The sequence below is a fragment of the Diaphorina citri genome, unplaced genomic scaffold, assembly GCF_000475195.1.
Source record: "Diaphorina citri unplaced genomic scaffold, Diaci psyllid genome assembly version 1.1 scaffold634, whole genome shotgun sequence".
In the NCBI taxonomy this organism is placed as follows: Eukaryota; Metazoa; Arthropoda; class Insecta; order Hemiptera; family Psyllidae; genus Diaphorina; species Diaphorina citri.
In genome coordinates this window covers 117,194-136,528 of record NW_007378067.1, presented here as the reverse complement: position 1 = coordinate 136,528, position 19,335 = coordinate 117,194, and the positions used below count along the sequence as shown (strand labels likewise).

The 19,335-nt window shown below is 36.8% G+C and overlaps 2 protein-coding genes across 2 annotated transcripts; one reads left to right on the top strand and one right to left on the bottom strand.

Annotated features, from left to right (window-relative positions):
• Positions 1 to 102: 102 nt before the first annotated feature.
• Positions 103 to 12,521, top strand: LOC103510691. Its single transcript, XM_017444689.2, has 7 exons — positions 103 to 112; positions 175 to 185; positions 3,093 to 3,096; positions 7,115 to 7,200; positions 8,069 to 8,242; positions 8,660 to 8,700; positions 11,878 to 12,521. Exons 1-7 carry the CDS (start codon positions 103 to 105, stop codon positions 12,080 to 12,082), a joined length of 531 nt encoding a protein of 176 aa, XP_017300178.2. The 3' UTR covers positions 12,083 to 12,521.
• Positions 12,522 to 15,999: 3,478 nt separating this feature from the next.
• Positions 16,000 to 19,134, bottom strand: LOC103510707. Its single transcript, XM_017444693.1, has 3 exons — positions 18,931 to 19,134; positions 17,232 to 17,793; positions 16,000 to 17,057 (listed from the first exon to the last, which is right to left on the bottom strand). The coding sequence occupies exons 1-3, from the start codon at positions 19,132 to 19,134 to the stop codon at positions 16,000 to 16,002; spliced, it is 1,824 nt and encodes a 607-aa protein (XP_017300182.1).
• Positions 19,135 to 19,335: the final 201 nt, after the last annotated feature.

Sequence of the window (19,335 nt, the reverse complement as noted above, 5' to 3'; positions counted from 1 at the left end):
GAACTGTGATAATGATAACGGAGGTCCCGTCCGAAATCGAAGAGAGGATGACAAGATAGGAGAAAGCCAGCCGTTCCGAGAACGAACTCGGCCTGTTCTAGGATGGCAGCCGGTTGTATTTAACAATGTTGTTCCAGCCTAGTTAGCCCTCCCGGGACGGATTTTATACTAAACAAATAAGGTTCGTTCTCGGAACGGCTGGCTTTCTTCTATCCTGTCTTCCTTTTCACGTGAAAGGATAAGATGGCTTTAACGACAACTAGTTTTAGCAGCATCAAGTGGATGCCTTAGGGCCCTCAGGCTGAAAACAGATTGGAGTGAAGGAAGACAGGATAGGAGAAAGCCAGCAGTTCCTTGAACGAAACTTATCTGTTTAGGATAAAATCCGCTCAATACAGCGCTTACAAGCCTTGTAATACAAGGCAGGCGCGCTACCATCCAGGTTAACTAGGCTGGCAGAATAGGATCTTTACAATGCACATGGTGACTGAATCCTTTTCATTTCAGGAGGAGAATCATTGAGGCGAAAAATCAAGGATTCGCGGGAATCCATTTGGCTAGGAAGCTCAAACTGTACACCAGAAGACAGGCTGACTTCAAAAAACTTGAAGATGACTCGTTCAAATTCATCGAAATTTAGGATCGCCTGGAGCTGCAATCCACTTAAAAAAGGTACCTATGATTTGGGTCTTTGAATAAATGACTTGGATCTTGGGTCTTTCCTCGTTTAAGTCTTAATGAGGATGACAAGATAGGAGAAAGCCAGCCGTTCCGAGAACGAACTCGGCCTGTTCTAGGATGGCAGCCGGTTGTATTTAACAATGTTGCTCCAGCCTAATTAGCTTTTAGGGTAGCGCGTCCTTGTTAGGTTGCGGGTTCAATTTCCTCCCGGGACAGATTTTATACTAAACAGATAAGGTTCGTTCTCGGAACGGCTGGCTTTCTTCTATCCTGTCTTCCTTTTCACTTCGATTTCTGGACGATAAGACCTTAGCAGTTACAGTTCTCTCTATCAAATCTCTAAAAATAATAATAATAATATTATACCTAGGTAATAATATTGTATAATTTGGTCATGATCAAGACTAACCTATGCGCTGATGTACTTACGTTTCAGGGCATCCATCAACGTGCTTGAGTTATCGTGAATATCATCAGGATCATATTGAATGTGAGGAACTGTCTTCAGGTTGGCCCAGTATCGCTTTTCTTCCGATGTAAAGATGGCGGTTACGTGATTTAGCCATGCCGATGCCAGCAAGCACGAAGAAAGTAGACCCATCATTACAGGGAAACTGAGGAAAAAGTTTTACGATTTATTGGTATATATCTATATTCCTATATACACATTGTATTACCTATTTGCATATTACTTTCTATGGAAAAAGTTTTACGATTTATTGGTATATATCTATATTCCTATATACACATTGTATTACCTATTTGCATATTACTTTCTATTTTTTTTCTCCCAGACATTACACAGGATTACTTTATGCTGGAGTCGTGTATTGAGAACATTGACAGATCCTTTTACACTCTTGATGACCCCTATCATATGAAACCATCAGACATTGGCTTCAACGCACATATGGACGCTCCTGACGTGGTAAGTTATAGGTGACATCTTCCAGTATTTGGCAGACTGTGCTAAAGCATTCATTTTCGATATCCCTAGTCTAGTAATCTAGTACAAAACGAAATATGGACTTCAGCTGAGGTAAAATTTATACTAAACAGATAAAGTTGGGAAACTGAACGCTGTGTAGGAATCTACTACCTACTTGAAATTGAGTAGGTAAGGCGTCGGCAGAGGTAGGTAAAAAGGGGGTGGCGACAGAGAAGCAAAAGTAACCAACACCGTTCAAGTCATAATTATCTATCTTAATAATCTCGGGAAACTGAACGCTGTGTAGGAATCTACTACCTACTTGAAATTGAGTAGGTAAGGCGTCGGCAGAGGTAGGTAAAAAGGGGGTGGCGGCAGAGATGCAAAAGTAACCAACACCGTTCAAGTCATAATTATCTATCTTAATAATCTTAAGACTAAAGGAATAATTGAGAGGCTGATCGGAAAAAGGGCGAAAGTCGAAGATTTGAGTTTTGAGAAAATCGCATTTGAAGTTTGAAAAGATAATTCCTTAGCACATGAGTTGAAACTCGTGTAACTCCGTGAAAAAAGGACCTATGAATATGATTCTTTTTAATTCGACGCAGAAGAATATTGTGGATCGAAAAATGCAATAATCGGAAAAAAGGCGAAAGTCTACCTTCCCCCGTTTTTCGATCAACCTCTCAATGTTTGAAGTTTGAAAAGATAATTCCTTAGCACATGAGTTGAAACTCGTGTAACTCCGTGAAAAAAGGACCTATGAATATGATTCTTTTTGTGTTCGACGCAGAAGAATATTGTGGATCAAAAAATGCAATAATCGGAAAAAAGGCGAAAGTCTACCTTCCCCCGTTTTTCGATCAACCTCTCAATTAAGCTACCTCATCAAAACTGTATTGATAACACTATGGTTGCGCACTCTTGAAACAAACTCATGGATTGAAAACTCTCCTAATTATTAAGACAGGGTGCATGAAATTGATTGACCATTCAACTGAGAGAATTCATTACCTATGTACGTATTAGACCTCTCAATTAAGCTACCTCATCAAAACTGTATTGATAACACTATGGTTGCGCACTCTTGAAACAAACTCATGGATTGAAAACTCTCATAATTATTAAGACAGGGTGCATGAAATTGATTGACCATTCAACTGAGAGAATTCATTACCTATGTACGTATTAAGTACATAAATTATTGTGATTAGCTATGTATTTATTAGTGACATTTGTAACACTCTACAGTCTACATAATATGAAGGTCTGGTGTGACATTAGGTCTGTAATGAAACCATCAATGTGGTGCAAAACAGGCATGCATTTTCTGGTATTTATGAGATGTAGACTTCAATTTATATTGGTTGTCTCGTGTAAACAACATAGTTTCCTACCTACCTATACTGTGCTTCCTCTAATTGCGGAATCTAGTTTTCCTCACAAAGATGAAATTGCGTGGAAATTGTTAAGAAATATGTAGATAGGTAATTAAAAACACGACAGAAGCTAATGAAGCCAGCCTACTTGGCTTGGAGGGTAGTGCGTCTGCCGCCCGGGGGCGAAAACAGATAAGGTTTGTTCTTGGAACGGCTAGATTTTTTCTATCCGATCCTAATCAAAGAGAGGCGAGTCTATTCGATTTCGGGACGATAAGACCTCCAAGCCAGCCTACTTGGCTTGGAGGGTAGTGCGTCTGCCGCCCGGGGGCGAAAACAGATAAGGTTTGTTCTTGGAACGGCCAGATTTTTCTATCCGATCCTAATCAAAGAGAGACGAGTCTATTCAATTTCGGGACGATAAGACCTCCGTTATATTCAAAAGGGTTCCTCTTACTCAGGGAATCTCGGAACGTTTAGCTTTCTCCTATCCTATCTTCCTTCCCTCTTCTATTTCGGGACGATAAGACCTCCTTTTTTCAAGTTCCCACTATACCTCGGAACGTTTAGCTTTCTCCTATCCTATCTTCCTTCCCTCTTCTATTTCGGGACGATAAGACCTCCTTTTTTCAAGTTCCCACTATATCGAAATCGCAACCTGGCTCTTTACTAGGCCGGGGCGCTACTCTCCAAGCGAACTCGTACATTTTTGGGGGCGATTTTTCTACCTTTATTTTCCAAGAGGGTGGAAATGTTTGTGATATTCTATTAGTAATTCAAAGATGACTGGTCTGATAACCCCTTTGAAAAATGTCAAACATTTTGAAAACATGGGAAGGCGGGAACTGTCTGTTATTATTGACATTGTTGACAACAAATAGGGTAAGTGTACCATTTGTTCGCCCACCTAAAAAACGTACAATTTATTGGCCCACCTGAGGGTCTACACCACGGGAAGGCGGGAACTGTCTGTTATTATTGACATTGTTGACAACAAATAGGGTAAGTGTACCATTTGTTCGCCCACCTAAAAAACGTACCATTTATTGGCCCACCTGAGGGTCTACACCACATATACCTAAGTCTGAACTGGACGAACTTTTTCAAGATCCAATTTTATCAAAAGAAAGGGCTTAAAGAATGCTATCGAAAACAATTTTGGAATAGAATGCTATTCCAAAATTGTAGTCATAAAAACAAAAATTAGAAAAATCAAAGTTCCTTCCTAAAAAAAAATTAATCGATTTTTGCTAAAATCTAACCGTTTTTCTTAAGGATTCACGCCTTGAGGTTTCTACACGTTATTTTTAATTATTATTTAATCTTGAGATATTTATGATAAAGTAGACAATATTCCACGTCTTTTGGTTAAAGTATCAAATTTGTATCTTTTATACAGACTTTGTATCTTTTAAGGCATGGGCCAAAAAATGGATCAAAAGTTTAGCCATGTCCCTAATGTTCGCCCCGTAGCCGAACAATTGGAACTCCCTAAAAAATTATGGTTCCAATTTTGTTGATTTCAAGTTTCTCAAGATTTTCTTTAAAACATTTTGATGTAATGCCTTCACTTGATATGACAATCGGAATGATGGTGATGTTGGTCAGTTTCCATGTTCTTTTCATGTCTTCTTTCAGCTCTTCATATTTCCTGATTTTTTCAACTTCCGTTTTCTGTATATTATGCGTTAAGGGTACCGCAACATCAATCATAATACCTTTGTTCTCCTTTTTATTGATGAAGACTATATCAGACTTGTTGTGGTCCACAGTTCTGTCCGTCAATATTGTTCTGTTCCAATATAGCAAATGATCCCTGGATTCCAGTACGGGCTCTGGGGTGTACTTATAAAAAGGGAAGAGGATCTTGTATATCAATTCGTAATTCTTTGCCAATTCGATATGGATAGGCTTGCCAAACGTCCCGAATTGGCCGGGACAGTTATTCCCACTATAACGTTTAAGTCACCCATCCATTTATTGGCCTTCCTCGGCGTAGCTTAACATAGGTGACGCTAAAACCGGTCTTAATAATGATCGACTGAAGTGTTATCTAAAACTTTCTCGCTTTGAGTTCATAGGTAGTCGCAACAAATTTCGAAATCAGAGCTCATTTGTGTGAGAAAATGTGAAAAAAATCCCCCCAAACCAGTGTTTTGGTTTTTTGGCTTTATGGTTTTTTGGATAAAATTTGCACCACCATTTTCGTGTTCCTGGTAAAAAGACCTTTAATTTGATATATAGGTCGACCAGGTTTGGATATGTCCTTCTATGGGGACAGACAGACTGACGACACCGAAGCGAATACAATAGCCCGTCCACTATACCTTTTTTCATTACTATCGTAATAACAAAGGAAGGACGGGCTAAAAATCTACATAATATTCCTTCGTTTCAAGTGTTGAAAACTCAATTTCAGGTTTCGGGGGATGCACATTTATTTTTAGGGTTTTGTTTTCTAAGGAGAGAAAACTTTGCTGCACTGAGAAAATTTTTCTCGGTGTAGGTACATGCAAAAACCAGTTCCCAATGGATCACTATTATAGTTAAGTAGCAACGTTGCTCGTGGTTGGTATTCGGATCTGTGACCATCTGAGCAATCCCCCTTCACTAATCAGCAGTTACGTATACTGGTACACGTAGGTACAGTGAGATTTCAGGCTGGTATCCACCCAGTTTAGAGTCTCCCAGCCAGACATGACTTTTTTTCAAGAGGTTTGACAGAGGGAACTGTAACGGCTAAGGTCTTATCGTCCCGACATCGAAGAGAGAAGGAAGACAGGATAGGAGAAAGCCAGCCATTGTCCGTAGAACTCACCACTTACCTATGAACCTTATTCGTTTGGATTCAAGGAAATGGTAGTGTTCATAGTCCACTGCCATATTTGCCAGTTTGACTAGTTCTGGTACATGCTCAATGCCAATGACCTCCCCCGAATGCCCAACCAGATGACCAAATATCGTGGACACATATCCTGTCCCTGAACCAATGTCCAAAACCTTCAGGTTCTGATAACTGCAAGGGTACTCTGTCTTGGACGTGTTAGGGTACATTAAATGGTCCATACAGAGCACAAATAAATGTGCTACCTGAAAGATAATCAAAAATACCTGGATATTTACTTAACTGCTTGGAAATCTAACTGTTCTAGGGGGACAGGATAGGAAAAAGGCAGATGTTCCAAGAACGAACCTCATCTGCCAGCCTAGTTAGATTGGTTGGTAAGCGTTTGCCTTGTAAGCGCTAGGCCTCGGGTTTAATCCCCGCCCTGAACCTGAACGGATATTGTTCGTTCTCGGAACGGCTGGCTTTCTCCTATCCTGTCTTCCTTCCTTCTCTCTTCGATTTCGGGACGATAAAACTTTGGCAGTTACAGTTCCCTTTATCAAACCTGTTTTTTTTTTTTAACTTTATCTGTTTAGTATAAAGTCGGAACTTCACAAATCAACGAAATAACAATAAAGTAACCTATGTGTTCAAATCTAATGCCGGTGACGAAACAATCGATCATTATTAAGACCGGTTTTAGCGTCACCTATGTTAAGCTACGCCGAGGAAGGCCAATAAATGGATGGGTGACTTAAACGTTATAGTGGGAATAAAGGGAGAACGGGCTCTAGTCTTGATTTTAAATCATTACATGAAAGTAAAATCAAAAAATCAAAATAATAAGAAACTGAATATTAAACAAAATAGGTAGGTACATACAGTGGGAATAAAGGGAGAACGGGCTCTAGTCTTGATTTTAAATCATTACATGAAAGTAAAATCAAAATAATAATAAACTGAATATTAAGAGTGGGAATAAAGGGAGAACGGGCTCTAGTCTTGATTTTAAATCATTACATGAAAGTAAAATCAAAATAATAATAAACTGAATATTAAACAAAATAGGTAGGTACATAAGTACTGATTTTCTCTGATCACGATCGAATAAACTACGGGCTAAAAAATTCCCGGAGGGACGGGCCCAGCTTGTTTAGGTAGGTACATAGGTACTGATTTTCTCTAATCACGATCGAATAAACTACGGGCTAAAAAATTCCCGGTGGGACGGGCCCAGCTTGTCTCCTTATTTTTAGTAATCTGGATAATCTTACAGAAAGTCCTTCAAAAATGTTTCAGTAAAGGATGGATCAAAGGGACATGCAGAAGAAGGACCCTATGATATCATTCATCTAGGGGCTGCGTGTATCGAGGTCCCAAAGGAGGTAAGAGAAAATTTTCTACATTAATTTATTTCAAAAGACAGGAAATGATTGCTAGACAGCATTTAATCAGCAGGAAAGAGGAGTGTACCTACGATTTAACTTTCTCAGGCCTTGTCTTCTCTTCGATTTCGGGACTGAATAGCCAGAGGTTTGTGAGTAGGTACCTATAGGACCTATAGGTAGGGAATAAACATGGTCTTACACCACATCGGCTTCACATTCTCATTGCTGAAATCATAAGGTAGAAGATACAATTTTATTTGCACATTGCATAGCTAAAACGAATTACACGGCGTTCATACAAATTTACATCTTTTTTTTTTTTAAAAAAATTTAAGAGAATCATAAGGTAGAAGATACAATTTTATTTGCACATTGCATAGCTAAAAATAATTACACGGCGTTCATACAAATTTACATCTTTTTCTCAAGAGGTTTGATAGAGGGAACTGGTTGGATTCTCGTTTATCCAGGTTCGACTGTATTTTGTTTATCTGTTTTTAATAATAGGTATTTTACCTATCACCTATCGTACCTATGTACATATATAAAATCCGCCCCGGGCGGGAATCGAACCCGCGGCCTAGCGCTTACGAGGCAGACGCACTACCAACTAAGCTAACTAGGCTGGCAAAATTTACATCTTTTTCTCAAGAGGTTTGATAGAGGGAACTGTAACTGCTAGGGTCTAATCGTCCCGGAAGCGAAGAGAGAAGAAAGACAGGATAGGAGAATGCCAGTCGTTCCGAGAATGAACCTTATCCGTTCGGGATAAAATCCGCACCGGGAATCGAACCCGCGACCTAGCGCTTACAAGGCAGACGCACCACCTTTCAAGCTAACTAGGCTCGTTATTTTTTATTTGCAGATTCTGGCCCAATTGAAGCCAGGAGGTCGCCTGGTTTTTCACAAAGGTTTACACAACGGACATTATCAGAGCTTGGCATATATCGATAGGTTACCCAACGGCACGTACCTGAGGGAGAAGTCTGGATACCCAATAGACAAACCTCTAGGGGGTCTCATATCCTTGAAAGAGCAGATGGATGAGTACAAAGTGCAACTTCAGGGAAAATACACAAAGTAAGTGCAAAGCTATATTATCTTAATCACTTGGACATAACAGAAATAATAATTTTATTGACACATCTTGGTGTTTTTTCATTTACCTAAATAAATTATTTCTTGAACTAGGTACCATCAGATCCCTATAGGTATGTACAGATAACTTAAGCAGTGAAAATAACTTATACAACGACGTTGATGAGGGAGAAGTCTGGATACCCAATAGACAAACCTCTAGGGGGTCTCATATCCTTGAAAGAGCAGATGGATGAGTACAAAGTGCAACTACAGGGAAAATACACAAAGTAAGTGCAAAGCTATTATCTTAATCACTTGGATATATTGGGCGGACAAAGAACAGATATATATGCTAAAGGTTGTGCTGAAAGAGCAGATGGATGAGTACAAAGTGCAACTACAGGGAAAATACACAAAGTAAGTGCAAAGCTATTATCTTAATCACTTGGATATGGTTGAGGATAAAGTCCCCAGTACCCTCGGGTGGCAATCAAACGACCCAGCGCTACTTTCCATTCTAACTGGGCTGGTGGGTGTCTTGAATGTCGTGTTTTTAAAAGGTTGTGTAATAACTAGAGCCCAAGGTATAGCGAAGTTCCATTTCGTGATGTTTTTGTTCTTTCTCTAATAGAGGTAGAATAAAAATTAAGACTTATGGTAGGTACCTATCGACGACCATAGTGATCTATGATACCATAGAAAGAGGGTTCTAAGTGGGTTAGGGGGGGGGACATTTATTCGGTTTCTACTGACTTAGAATCCGGGTTCAGGATCGGATTATCCGATCCTAACCTTTTTTCTACCCGGATTCTAAGTGGGTTCTAACTTCTACCCGGACAGAATCCTATTTTGGTTACTTGGGCAGTTACTGAAGAGCCACGGATCGAAGAGACGTTCAATATTCAAAGATGAAAGCGTTCGAACGACCCAAAAAAGTCACGAGCAGCATTGACCATCATCACCTCTCTAAAATTTCAATCATTCAATGAGTGCTCATTAGAAAGATTTTTTGACAATAGAGTTGAAGTTGTTGGAAATACATGATTTCTGAACGCATAGAAGCAATTTGTGTATAGCATCCCGGCAAACTGGTACCTTGGAATAATTCTGCCCAAGAAAACAACACTTTAGCAGAAACCCTTACGAAGGTATCACACAGGATCTTTCATTCAAGACCTTTGCACCCACACGGGAAGTTCAATACAACATGTACCAGCTTTTTCCCCTGTTATGTCTACTACAGACAAAGTTCCTGGTTCGGGCCCAGGATATGTACCACAGTTACCACACATATGACTTCTATTCCCAGTCGGACGAAAATGATTTTTCCCACAGTACCACGGAGAAACCAATAGAGTTTTATGATTTCCTTGAAGAAGCCAAAAACGGAACTGAGCTCCTTTACAAACTTAAACGTAAGTAGAGATTTATTTACTGAGATATTGAAATGTCGAAAAACCTTGAAACTCCATTAGATATTTAATTATTTCTTGTTAATAATAAATACGTGTTTTAACTGAGGGAACTGTATAACAACGGAAGTTTTATCGTCCCGAAATCAAGGCAGAAGGAGGACCCTTAGATATCTATTAAGATAAAATTTGTCCCGGGCGGGAATCAATCCCCTAACCTAGGCGTTTAAAGACAGGCTTATGAATCCCTTGTAGTCCTAGCGAACCCCTCACAGGGAAAAAGTTACTGAGGGAACTGTATAACAACGGAAGTTTTATCGTCCCGAAATCAAGGCAGAAGGAGGACCCTTAGATATCTATTAAGATAAAATTTATCAAGTAGACGTAGTATTAATAGGCGTTCACAACGGAAAACTGACCATCGACCCTCGCCTAGTACTGACCCAAGAGAAAATAAACAAACCATGCGAATGAATAGAAGTGTCCTCAACGGAGCCTTGACCATAGTACCGACCCCCGCAAAAAATCAAGAGTGGTTCTTTTCTTTTTCTCTAAAGCTTACAAATTAGTTATCGATACTAAATTACCGACCTGTTTAACTTCTGTCTCCTGGACTTTGCCTCCGACGTAGACAACATCATAAGTTGTCTGTTTTGGATATCCTTTCCTTGCATCCCCCTCTGAGGAAAGTTGCACAGAGAAGGTTAACGATGGATTAAGGTAATATGCTAATAGACCCAAGTGGCGAGCTCTCTGCCAAGGGCACTCATGGTGGGATGGATGGGGACGAATTAAATAAGTAAGTAAAGCTAGAAACACACTACCATTACGTCACGTCACGTGAGCTCATGGGGAGTTAGAAAGATCTGGGTCAAAGTTTTCCTATAATATTGTAGGTAATCTCGTTCAAGACAGCCACACGACTATGACGTCACGGGATGGGGACGAATTAAATAAGTAAGTAAAGCTAGAAACACACTACCATTACGTCACGTCACGTGAGCTCATGGGGAGTTAGAAAGATGTGGGTCAAAGTTTTCCTATAATATTGTAGGTAATCTCGTTCAAGACAGCCACACGACTATGACGTCACATGACGTAACGAGAAGAGATGAAAGAAGGAAGACAGGATAGGAGAAATCCAGCCGTCATGGGGAGCTAGAAAGATGTGGGTCAAAGTTTTCCTATAATATTGTAGGTAATCTCGTTCAAGACAGCCACACTACTATGACGTCACGTGACGTAACGAGAAGAGATGAAAGAAGGAAGACAGGATAGGAGAAATCCAGCCAATGGTGGGATGGATGGGGACGAATTAAATAAGTAAGTAAAGCTAGAAACACACTACCATTACGTCACGTCACGTGAGCTCATGGGGAGTTGCGATTATGTTCGCGGATTTGGCAATTATGTTCGCGGATTCGCGTCCCGAATCGACATTTTGGATATTTGGCAAGCCTAGATATGGATGATCTTCGCCACTTGATTGTGTCTTCCCAGATAAACATTGTCGGCTAAAGCAGAGCATCCGTTCTATTCTATAGTTTCATTATTTTGCTTACATTTCCTGCATCTGTCTACGACACCATCTAGTTTCAATGTGTGTTTTTCGTAATTCTTTGTCCGAATAACTCTATCTCGGATCGCTGTTAAGAAACCTTCTGTTTCGGCAAAAGAATGTACCAATAAATGGTACATTTACCCTATTTTCGTTCTAAAGTCTAAACTGTAAACAAGTGACTAAAGTGGACGTTTGATTGGTTCATAACAGAAGATCGAAGAGCAGAAGTATTGTTTGAAGATTCCAGTGACTGATATGACCACTATGTCCGTACCCTTCTAACAAGTTCCCTTTTCTTTTCCCCAGACGTTATCGTATTGACAAACCTCAAGATGTGCCATAGAAGAGCGGTGTAAGGGGGGGTGGGGGGGGGGGGACATTTATCCGGTTTCTACTGACTTAGAATGCGGGTTCAGGATCGGATTATCCAATCCTAACCTTTATTCTACCCGGATTCTAAGTGGGTTCTAACTTCTACCCGGATAGAATCCTATTTTGGTTACTTGGGCAGTTACTGAAGAGCCACGGATCGAAGAGCAGAAGTATTATTTGAAGATTCCAGTGACTGATATGACCACTATGTCCGTACCCTTCTAACAAGTTCCCTTTTCTTTTTCCCAGACGTTATCGTATTGACAAACCTGAAGATAACATCTGGCACGCCTTAGGACTGAACCGAAAAGCTGAAACCATTGATGCGTTCAGCATATCACCTGTGATGCCTCCTAACTACACGGGATATACTCACAAACTCCGAGACAAATTCGATAGTGCATTTCTCAGAGAGGGATATGAGCGATCAGATTTCATTCCACATCCAAAATAAACAAATATGTGTGATTACAAAGAATACATTATTTGTGGATATAATGATGATTCTCGGACGACTATTATTTTATTTGTTTATTTATTTATATTTTTATTTATTTATTTATTTTTATTTTATTTATTTTTTCAATAAGCGATGAGAGTCAGCCATGGTTGTTGTTTACTATCTACTACTTACACAAATTAGTCATTTTAGCAATACAAGGTGATTTTATCCCCCTAGGCATTATACTTACTGAAAACTCTGAAAGTGGCAAAGTGCAGTCCAGTTTAGAGAAGAAGAAAACGTTTTAAAAACAATAGAAGGGGGAACAACGCACTTTATTTTAAATATTCAACCTCAAACAATATAAATATTAGTGTCAAAATGAAAATTACCATTTGCACTAATCTTATTCTATTGATAAACTTAAATATGTACCTATCAACCTGTACCCTGCATTTGGAATAAAATGTTGCCTCTGATATAATCATGTAGGTATTATTGTTTCGGGATCCATTTCTCGGATATGATGACTTTGGTGCGAGCAGTAATGAAATAATGAAAGAGAAATAATAAGTAATGGGTAAATAATCATCTAAAAATTCTGATAAAATATTTCGGACCTCGTAATTATTGCAACTAACACATTTTGTGTACCTATTTGAATGAAAATGATAGATTATACGAAAAAGTTGAAGATGTGATTTGTAACCCGGAATAAAGTCCAATCCAACTCTCTGTGAGAGAATAAGGCACTATGAATAATATAACAATTTAGAGATCTGTTAAACTGTGATAGAACAGGAACAACTTTTACTTAAAACTAAAAGGAATGGACTAACATTATCTAATATTACACTAAGGGGAGAAACAATAGTAAATAATAACATTAACTAGAAAAAATGTTAACTAGCATGGAGTTCAAAATTCTACATAACTACTAACTACCCTGGTGGTGAAAAAAGAAAACACGTTTATAAGTTTCAAATTCATTGTTTTTACGTCATATGGTATCGGTCAAAAAATAAAGAACATAGAGGTTAGAAGTTTGGGCATTTGTCATGTTAAAAATATACAGACGAATGATATAAATGATTCTCAAATTAAATTTAAAAAAGTCTTATTTCAGCCCACACTGCGTTCTTTGCTAAGAACACAAAAAAATGTTTCGTAATTTCTCCACTAGATGTCATCATGTTTGTTGAATTTCCACATTTTACCCCCACTCCTGACGCAGAGTGAACGCCGCATCGATGCGGCGTTGGAATGAAAAACAGACCTTAGCATGGAGTTCGAAATTCTACATAACTACTAACTACCCTGGTGGTGAAAAAAGAAAACACGTTTATAAGTTTCAAATTCATTGTTTTTACGTCATATGGTATCGGTCCAGTGGCGTAGCGTGGTCTAAAGTCAAGTGTAAGGCGTGTAGGGCACTAATTTCCATCACCATGCACATTACTACATAAGTCTACTACATCTACTACATAAGTCTACTACAGTCTACTACATAAGCACATACTACATGCACATACTTCTTCATAAATATTTAAAGTCAAGGGTATTTGAGTAAATTTTGAGTGTATGGCCGCCATACACGCCCTACATGGACGCTACGCCATTTTTTGACCGATAATCGGTCAAAAAATAAAGAACATAGAGGTTAGAAGTTTGGGCATTTGTCATGTTAAAAATATACAGACGAATGATATAAATGATTCTCAAATTAAATTGAAAAAAGTCTTATTTCAGCCCACACTGCGTTCTTTGCTAAGAACATCCTCTACAAGTCTACATCCTTATCCTCTATGTCTAGTTTTTATTAAGAGTCCACGGAAATTAAATCTAAAATATTTTATTTGCACAACTGAATTCCCAGCTAAGAGCAAAAAATAAATTTACATTGTAACAACAAAAAGATCAATTTTTGATAAGTGATTTTAACATCAATATATCTATACAAATAATGTATAACTAATTTCATTATAATGTCTTACATACATATAAAACATGCCTACTTTAAATATGTTTTATGCAGTGTGAACACATTAGACTTTAATTTAAATATATAAAAAAATATGTATATTTATATTTAACTATTTTATTTACTTTTACAAAAGAAAATAGTGCCTTTGTAATAGTGATTAATCTATTTTAGGTATTAACAAAAAATATATATGTACCCGATTTCAAAATTAATCCACAAAGCACGGGAAATAAGTAGTCCATTTGATTTAATTTGTCTTAAGTGATGACGTAGGATTGGACACAAATATTGCGAGATTGCCTAATTAATTCATTAACGGCTTTCAGTTTGAATTCTATTTCAGTGGCCTTCCAATGTTCGTATCCAAAAATGTAACGCCACACACACGGTATAATATTAGAGACAATAATATTATTTAGTCGTACCTAAATGGTATTTTTAAAAAAATGTTAGGAACTTTTACTTTCTATTATTTTGGTAAGATTTCATAAAATGGTCAAAAATAAAATTAATGGTGTGCAAGATGAAAATTTTCAATACACAGAGAAATAAAAATAATGTGGATTTTTGTCATTGTCATTATTATAGGATATAGAATAAAATAGCCAAAGAGCTCCATTCTTAATGGATCATTAAAGTGGAATGTTTTAAATTCAAAATTTTCAAGAAAGATCAAGTAGGTACTTAATAAACAAGTATTTATATACAAATTTGAACAATAAGAAATTCAATCGGTGGTTATCATGATATTATGCATAGAGCAGGTAACTAAAGACAATTAGCCAGGATTTTGATAAAATTCAACATTGTGGAAAAATATCCTATGGATAAATATGTATGTTACATACAAACAAAAAGGTAACAGAAAATTTTGGGAACAAGCTTTTTTTACATTTATAACTATGCTTAAAAGTACATTCAAAATTAAACCAAATTATATGCATAGAGCAGGTAACTAAAGACAATTAGCCAGGATTTTGATAAAATTCAACATTGTGGAAAAATATCCTATGGATAAATATGTAGGTATGTTACATACAAACAAAAAGGTAACAGAAAATTTTGGGAACAAGCTTTTTTACATCTATAACTATGCTTAAAAGTACATTCAAAATTAAACCAAATTGAAAATTTCCATAACCATTATGAATAATACATAACAAAAAATATTACAATTAAAATCTGTACAAAATAATTCCTCTCTTTTAAAGAAAAAGGCACGAAGATGATTTTTGTACAAATTGCAAGGCAACAGCATATCTAATCTTATCTTACCTAATAAAATTATCTCATCGAGAATACATTCTCAAAATAAAACTCAATAAATAATAAAAATAAATAACATTATGACTTGGGAATTTTTTCAAAGGATAAGTATAAATAAAACTTGACGTGGAAAAAAAAATATAAATTAAAATAAAACTAAATACTTCTAAGAGATAAGGTTAAAAAGAAAAGATGACTCAATAAATAATAAAAATAAATAACATTATGACTTGGGAATTTTTTCAAAGGATAAGTATAAATAAAACTTGACGTGGAAAAAAAATATAAATTAAAATAAAACTAAATACTTCTGAGAGATAAGGTTAAAAAGAAAAGATAGAAAAATCCAATATTAAAATAGAAAATATCCAAACCAATCAAGATTATAAATTCGAAATTTCACCAGTAGGTAATACTGCAATTTTTTACCAATGTATGTAGATATTAAAATAGAAAATATCCAAACCAATCAAGATTATAAATTCGAAATTTCACCAGTAGGTAATACTGCAATTTTTTACCAATGTATTCACTGAAAATATGTATCATATCAATATTGAAATAAATTAAAAACAGGATTATCGTTAACTTTGGTATATAAAATAAATAACAAAACATGACTAATGTACATTACATACCTACTATCTACTATGGTAAAAATAATCATAGCAGCTGTCCATTAAATTTTTGGTATTTGCCAATAGGAAAATTTTCTCGGTGTACTCCTACATTGCATATTAAGAGAAAAAAACGAAGAACCTGTTAGCATTTCATCTTCTTCAGATCCTTCGGTTTTCCTTGTAATATATTCTTGAGTACCATGAATACATGTTGCCATAGAAATCTCTAATGGCCTATCGACAATATCACCTTCTTCTTCAACACATGTTTCTGTGTATTCTACAATTGCTACCTGTTCATCTGATTCCACGTCCAGGCCATTGTTATTTATATGGGTTGGTAATGACTCTGTCAAAATATCATGACTCACTTTAGGAGACAAATTTACTTGCGGTTCGTTTAAATGAAGAGTATTTAATCTCTCTGTTAATTCACAATTTGAGGCCTCCATTGTGTTTTCAGATGGAACATCATCGAAATCCTGATCACTCAATGTCTGTCCAGAGTTTGAAATATTTTCACCACTATTTGAAGTGCGACTTTCATATTGACTTTCCATCACATTTTCCATGTCTGTACTGCCATTATTTTCACATAACATGGTTACACTATTCTCTTCTGAATATTTAGAGAGGTCTTTTTGTTCACCTCCATCGTTGACCTCGTATGTTTCATCTGATGGACTTTTAAGCTCTGGACAAGGCAAGCATTCCTTTACTTTTTCAACTGTCATTTCCATTTTATCCTGACAAATAGAAGTGACATCTTTCTGTAACTGTCCTGAAATCTCAATATCAAATATTGGAATTTTCGAAGGGTTCTCTGTTTCCGAACTGAAACTTTCTTCTCTTGCAGGTGGTTTTGATACTATTTCTGAGAACCCTGGTAACTCTATCGAACCCATATCTTTATTAGAGTCTACTGTTCCTATTGTGTCATCTAATATTTGATTCATAGTCTCTCGAATGGTAGAGTCCTTACCAACCCATTTCTCTGGACACTGCAATTTCCAGCTTGACAAATAATCAGCTTCAGTAGGAGGTCGTAATCCTGATGATAGTTCATCAAGTCCAAGTGTTCTTTTACAAGAGAAAGGAGAACGCTTCTCCTGTCTACCTTGAGCAATTTTGGACAATGGGCATTTGAACGTTTCAGTATCGCCCAACATAGTTGGTGATGGAGTAAGTTTAGTTGGAGTTCTATCTCGGATCTCCCATTGGGAATGATCTATTTTTTTACTGAAATCTTTGTCTTGACGAAAAGACACGTTGGATTCTTTCTCCTGTCTACCTTGAGCAATTTTGGACAATGGGCATTTGAACGTTTCAGTATCGCCCAACATAGTTGGTGATGGAGTAAGTTTAGTTAGAGTTCTATCTCGGATCTCCCATTGGGGATGATCTATTTTTTTAGTTAAATCTTTGTCTTGACGAAAAGACACGCTGGATTCTTCATTGTTTGTTTCGATCGATTCATTTTCTGAATCACTCCATGAGTCAATTACTACAAAATCTTGATCATCTTCAAATATTTTTTCTTCGACTTCTGGAAGGTCACTTGAAGGACTTCCAGAGAACTTGGGGTTCACAAATTCACGAGTCTTTTTATTGAGTTCGAAATCTATTGGGTTTAAATTGATTATTGAAGAGGTAGATAATGTCATTTGACTTTTTTCAAGTGTAGCATCTTCATCCTTTGTGGGGAGTTTTGCACTGTCGCAAAGTTCTTTAGAAGAACTTTCACTATAATTTTCAGTAAATTTTTTATTTTGGTTGGCATTATTCTTAGAATCAACCTTCTGTGATTTAAAATGAAGCTCATGTAGATGCCGCAAATGACGAGACAGGAAGTCCTGCAATCAGAAAATTAACTCATTAGTATGTTTAAACGCGACAACATGTCAACTTGTGAATATATAGGATTTAATTATTGGTATCTGCACGATCAGTTTTAGTTTTTAGGTAAGATTTTTTGTCCCTGTGCTTATAATGAGATTTAGTTTTTGGCTCACTTTCGTTTTCTTCAGACCGTTTAGAAATCATTGGTACATCCATGATATTTCTTTCTTCCGTGGACTGCAGAGGATCAGGAGAAATAACTGGTGATTTAGTTGTACTGACTTCTTTCTCTTCGTGACAAATTGATAAAGGGCTTTCATTCAAAGGTTTAACACAAGATACGTGTATATCTTCGGGATTAGAGATATCTTCCTTTGAAGGTGTAATAGACTCGACAGAAGGTTGAAATGAAGACTTCATGTTAGTTTCCATTTCATTATTGCATTCCGAGTTGCTTTTTACTTGCATTTCAGAAATTCTGTGACCTTCTTCAGAGCTTTGGCTGTTTGTTCTGTGATCTTCCAAAGAAACCATTTTTTCCTCTTCAAGGTACGATTCCTCTATGTGATTTATTTTCTTAGAGGGTGATTCTGTTTTATCCTTAGTGACCCTTTCAACTACATTAGGAACAGAATCTAATGTTTGAGACGTATTGTTTGTTTCGATCGATTCATTTTCTGAATCACTCCATGAGTCAATTACTACAAAATCTTGATCATCTTCAAATATTTTTTCTTCGATTTAGTTCTACATGAAGCGATTGATTTGAGAAATGTTCCCTAGTTTTTGATCCATGTTCATCTTCCAATGTCTTCAAAACAGTATCATTCTGAACATATCTCATTTATAGTACTATTTTTAGGAATTGAACACATATCCTTGTCTGTTAACAGTTCTTTCTCTGCTTGTGAGGATTTGATTTGATTTACAATTTCATCTTGTACTTCTACATGTCTTGAATTTTCAATAGTATGATGGACTGATATTTGAGTTTCTGAAGGGAGTAGAACTTTTCATAACGTTTCCAGAAGTTATCTTCTGTTCATTGTAAGGTGATTTATTTCCAGCTTCAATGTTGTTATCTTTCTGTCCTACATCACCATTTGACGTTTCTACTGCAGATCTCTCGTTGGATTCAACAGTATTTTTACTTTTTCCTGTGCTTCTTTCAGTATTTTGAGCATTCTCAGCAGAATCGGGTATTTCACTATCTTGATTGGAACATCATCGAAATCCTGATCACTCAATGTCTGTCCAGAGTTTGAAATATTTTCACCACTATTTGAAGTGCGACTTTCATATTGAATTTCCATCACATTTTCCATGTCTGTACTGCCATTATTTTCATAAAACATGGTTACACTATTCTCTTCTGAATATTTAGAGAGGTCTTTTTGTTCACCATCGTTGACCTCGTATGTTTCATCTGATGGACTTTTAAGCTCTATGTCATTTGACTTTTTTCAAGTGTAGCATCTTCATCCTTTGTGGGGAGTTTTGCACTGTCGCAAAGTTCTTTAGAAGAACTTTCACTAAAATTTTCAGTAAATTCTTTA